Raw genomic sequence first — 5,415 nt, 5'->3', positions numbered from 1 at the left:
TTATAGTAATATTATAATATTAATTATGAAATTAATTAATACATTAACTAAAGAATATTTAAATTTTTTGTACAATTTGGTTCGATTTTTTTTAACAGATTTTATGATAACTAAAAGTAAAATTAAATTTATGGTTAAAATTGATTTATTATTAATGTTCTTATAATTATTTAGATTCTCTTAGAAATTTTATATGTTTAGTAAATTAATGCAAATAATCAATAGATGTAGAACAAATTTATTCGATATTCACACGGCCTGGGAAAAAAACTGTGAGGTCAGTCCCGCGAGCAAATGAGTTAAACAAGCCGCACGTGTGTTATTTCAACGGTCAAACAATTTGATTGTACTTAAGACACGGAACCACGTGCGTTAAGTCATGCCGCTTCAACTTTCAATCTATTTGACAAGCTGACAATAGTTCGTGTTTATTCTCTGTCAGTTTACACAATATAAAATAAACGCACTATCATGATGAATTGACCCTGAATATAATTGTTTCTATAAATAATACTAATATAGATGATCCCTGATAATCAGAATAACTTTTCTACATCCAATTAATCCTCGATCATCATTTCTTTTCATTTATAGGTTTTGTTTTTAATGTATTTCAGAGTTTTATATATGCTTCGTTTAAATATGATTAATAATCATATATACGTTTCTTGATGAATGTCTAAGTGGTGAAATTATGCTTTGACCATGCTCTTTTCATCGGTTCTATATAATATAAGGAAGGGTTAATAACTTTGGTCTTTGGTAATGGGCTCGAAGAGTTCGGATATCATTTAATAATCATACACATTTATAAACGGCTTAACTAAGAATAGGCATTCGCCGAATCATTGTTCACAAAGTCGCAACCATAATGAATTTTGATCCGAAATTTGGTTTGGAAATGTGTTTAATTATAAACCATTTCCATGTGTACCACCTAATCCATATCATACTTTTAAAATATCTTGAGATGGACGAGAATGCATTTTAATAACCAGAGGAATGATGTAGTATATTAATTGTTCTTAACTTACGCAAAAGTAATCTATTTTTTCCTAAGCTGTTATTCTTCAATGTAATAAGATGTTACACTGTTTTCTCAAAAAAAAAAGATAAGATGTTACACTGTCCACATTTTCTAATCGTCACTATACATGTCGAAGCAACCAATATTTTGATATGATAAATGATAAAAGTAATTAACTAATGAAGTGACACATTTTGCTAAGTATACGGTTAGCATGCCAAATGTTACACAAAATAAATACTCATAATACGCGTAACCCGTTGTTTTTTTTTTTGATAAACGCGTAACCCGTTGTTACTTGTTAGTAACTGTCAAGTAATTGCTGTGACTGCTTATCACCCGGTTTTTGTGCAGGTCTTTGGCGTATGGTTCTTCGGAGCTTATTCCGTTTTAATAATTGCTCGGTCTTGGTGATGCGGGAGTTCTAGGCCTTTTGAGAGGCTGCTGTTCGTGTTGGTCAACGCTAGGAAGTCTGTCTCTAGCTGTTTTTGGTCGAGTCAATTATAAAGAGCGGATCATCGGGGAGGCCAAAATTACTGGATTCTGACTTTCGGATTAACTGTGATTCTTCTTTTGCGGCAAGCGGTTGTGCGGATTAGTTGAGACCTCCGATTGTAGCTTTTCTTGTTGTGTTTGTCTCCGGTTTTTGTCAAGTTTGAGTTGGTGTTTAAGTTTTTATTTTTTTCTTTTCTCTGCTTCTTTGTTACCTTTGTAATTCTGTCAAAAACTGAGAATTGGTAACAATAACTTTACATTTTTACAAAAAAAAAAAAAACTAATTAACCTGGTGGAAGTTTTCATCTTTTAAAAAATGTCTACGTGAAGTATTTGATCAAATGACCAGGTGCTTAATTAAACTTATTTTTAACTCTTATTAGTACCTTTGTTTAAAATGCTTGATTAGGTTACCTCGAGAACACAAAAAGTCCTTTTTCAAACAGTTCTAGTGACTTTAAGTGCGGACAACAACCGATGCTTAAGAGCAACATTATCATCGGGACAAAATTTTGGTCTTTTAGCATTTTCTATTAATATTTGACGACTAAGAAACAATGCTAAGGTACAATAGAAAATATGTAGATTATTGGTAGATACATTTGTTGTCTCTCAGTAAATAAACAAGGCAAGAACAGAGATCTATTGAAGCAAAACTAAAAAAAAAATATCATCAAAGATCAAAGCTTTATGGACAAACAATCAAACTCAGAAACTTAAATTCTTTTACAACTGAAAACCCAATTCAATCAAGCGTGGTAAGAAGAGTCATCAGAATTAATCGTAATTGGAAGAAGCAGAACAAGACTTATCACCACCGTTAAACCACCAACTAGGCCTGGGCATTTTACCCGGATCCGAAGATCCGAGCCGGAACCGACCCGAAAATACAGGTTCGGGTCCGGGTCCATGCTAAGTACCTATTGGGTCTTTTTTTTTTGATCCGCGGGTCTCGGTTCGGGTCCGGGTCCTACCCAAAACCTGTTCGGGTACCCGAAGTACCCGCAAATAATTGTATATACTAGGTATATTTGGGTGATTGGGTATACTTTTGGTATTTCGGATTTTTTAAAGTTTTGGGTTTGGATTTTCGGGTATAATTGTAGGTTTTTGGTGAAATTTTAGATTTTTAGAAAATATAATATGGGTATTCGGGTATGTTTTGGGTTTTCGGGTCTGATTTTGGATAAATTTTTGGGTATTTTTGAGGTTCTTCGGATATTTTTAGAGTTTTCGGGTCCAGTTCGGGTACTTCGGGTCTATTTCGGGTCCTAAATACCCGAACCGACCCGGATCCGAAATATAAAATTTTGGATATTTTACGGGTATTGAAATTATAGACCCGAACCGACCCGGACCCGACAAGACCGACCCGGAACCGACCCGAAAAGTTATAGGTACCTATATGGGTCTAAATTGCTAGGACCCGAAGGACTCGGATCCGACAATACCCGACCCGAACCCGACCCGAAGACTCGGATGCCCAGGCCTACCACCAACCATCGTCTCTGCCAATGCTGTTTCCGTTATCATTATTGCCGCCGATATCTTCAGAAGGAAAGCAGATTCTCGCTCCTAGCTATTGATTAGTAAAGCTCTTATTAGCAGTGACGACTAATCGTGGGAACTGGGAAAGGGAGGAAAGCGGTGGTGGTTGGAGTGATTGCGGTGGGAGAAGTACCGTCCAATTTTCTTTCAAGAGAAGAAGAGACAAGTGCTCATAAGGAACGTTTGTTATTGTCCTTAATTAAGGAACGTTTCATCTAATTATAGGCAATTTTTATTTTCTTTAAATCCTAATAATACTAAAAAACAGCTTTAAGTAACAGCGATATTGATGCTCTTAGAGGAGGATGGGGTTAGAATTAGATGGGATTATTTAGAGTTTGCAAAGCAAAACTAATTAAAGATCATTAATTGAATTTAGTTGAAAAGATGGCATACAATTTAGGGGATACTTTTTCTAACAGGACCGCTACAACTTATGGGTTGGTGCCAGCTAGCCTAATTAACTAGACAATGCTTAGTTAATGTTAGGTAAACATGTTTATTAAATGTAATATTAAAGCGTGGTCCATTATATATTAATAAATATATAAAAAAATGATTTTCGCTGATTTGCTTCTCTGACAAAAAATCATAACATCCATCCCTCCTATGTTCTTCAAATGTTTTAAGAGATTTGTTTTATAAACAGTCTTATTTCTTCTTTATTTATTCATGCCTTATAAAATTAAAGTATATATCGAAAATAAAGTAGAATTAATTCATATTGGTTTTTCTATGAAATTATACTGTATTCATATTGTTATACGTTTACCATGTAATATTGTTTAGCCTAAAGAAGCCAAAAAGAAATCGTTAGTTGACAAGCATATACACAGACCATCAATATAAATATGTAAGAAAATGTCTTTCTTCAGGTTTAAATTAGTTTACAATTGTTCACGCTGGACTTACCCTTTTGTAAACTTAAATATTGATTACTTTGTTTTTTATGCTGACCATTTAGACCATGATTATTGGAAGGTTCTTAGAATGAAGCTACTAGCAGAATATAAAAACCCGTCTTTTAACTTTTAATTAAAAAAAGTTAAGAATCGGCTCTTAAAACTTTTATTTAATAATCGGTTCTTAGTTTTTTTAGTTAAAAATTAAGAGACGGGTTCTTATATTCCGCTAGTAACCCTATCCTAAAAACCTTCGATAATCATGCTATTACACCTTTCTTTGTTAAAGATGGTGTAAAGTCTGCTCTATCTTCACAAGAAATATATATGTTCACCATATATATATATCTTTCTTTTCTAGTTTATTTTCTGCGTACATAGAAGCATTTCTACTACTGACCTTTAAAATCCGAAAACAAGTTTACGAGAATTTATGACATGCAATCATCGTGCGTGAATTTCGTATTATTATTTACCTTAATGAATATAATTTAAGACATGTAACACTATATCGATGAAATGAGTTTTTTCTTTTTGCATAAATTTGGATGAAATGAGTTGTTAAGTCAATTACGATAATTCGCTGAAACCTGTCATTGAATATAAGCTAGTTACTGCTTAACTTTAGCCGCGATCGCTAACAATTGCAGAACAAACAGGTATGACACCTTTTTTTTTTTTTTATTGATGATAGCATGTGAATATCCAATGTTTTGTTATCATCTTTTGTTTCTTGTCAAAAACCATCTCGTTTCTTCGCCGTCTGTCTAGGTCTGACACCTTTTTTTTTTTTTATTGATGATAGCATGTGAATATCCAATGTTTTGTTATCATCTTTTGTTTCTTGTCAAAAACCATCTCGTTTCTTCGCCGTCTGTCTACATAAGTTACCAGCTATTCTTTTTATTCTTTTTTCCCAAAGTACCAACTCCTCTTAATTTTTAGCAATAACAAAAGAAAAAAACTTATCTTAATTCTTCATCATTCTAAGAGCCAAAGCCTGAAGCTCACCTAAATCGCTATCACAATATCTCACTGATCTCTTTTTGTTAGGTAATCCTTCCTGAAACCCTAACTCACCCTGACCGTATACGCCACCTCCGGTTTGATGAGTCTCACGCACGTTAGCTGTAGTTGTGACGTCACTGCTCGTGTTGCTGAAAGATTCTTCTAGCGAGCTCTGTGGCGAGACCGGATTATTAGGGTTTATGTGACCGTAGTGAGTATGATGGTGATGGTTATATGGTGTTGAGTACGCACTATCGATCGGTGAGCCACTAGTTTGTTGCCACGTCGCGAATTGGTGAGTACCTTCGGCGGCTGACGTCTGGTGGCCGGCGATATGTGCCTTCATTTGCATGACTTGTGCTTGCAAGTAAGCCACCTATGTATAAACCAATCAAACGCTAATTGTTAGACAAGATTGATTCAATTCTACTTAAA

At 34.3% G+C, this 5,415-nt stretch overlaps 1 protein-coding gene across 1 annotated transcript in view; it reads right to left on the bottom strand.

The window, feature by feature from the left end:
- Nucleotides 1-4,809: 4,809 nt before the first annotated feature.
- LOC106333571 (LOB domain-containing protein 16-like) overlaps nt 4,810-5,415 on the bottom strand; it is a 1,925-nt gene continuing 1,319 nt past the window's right edge. Inside the window, exon 2 of the mRNA XM_013772006.1 lies at nt 4,810-5,356. Within this exon, the coding sequence (XP_013627460.1) occupies nt 4,943-5,356 (414 nt within the window). The 3' untranslated portion in view covers nt 4,810-4,942. The remainder of the gene's footprint in view (nt 5,357-5,415) is intronic.

Source organism: Brassica oleracea, chromosome C3, assembly GCF_000695525.1.
Source record: "Brassica oleracea var. oleracea cultivar TO1000 chromosome C3, BOL, whole genome shotgun sequence".
Classification (NCBI taxonomy): domain Eukaryota; kingdom Viridiplantae; phylum Streptophyta; class Magnoliopsida; order Brassicales; family Brassicaceae; genus Brassica; species Brassica oleracea.
The sequence above is the reverse complement of the archived record's forward strand: the minus strand, read 5'-3'. Positions and strand labels throughout refer to the sequence as shown.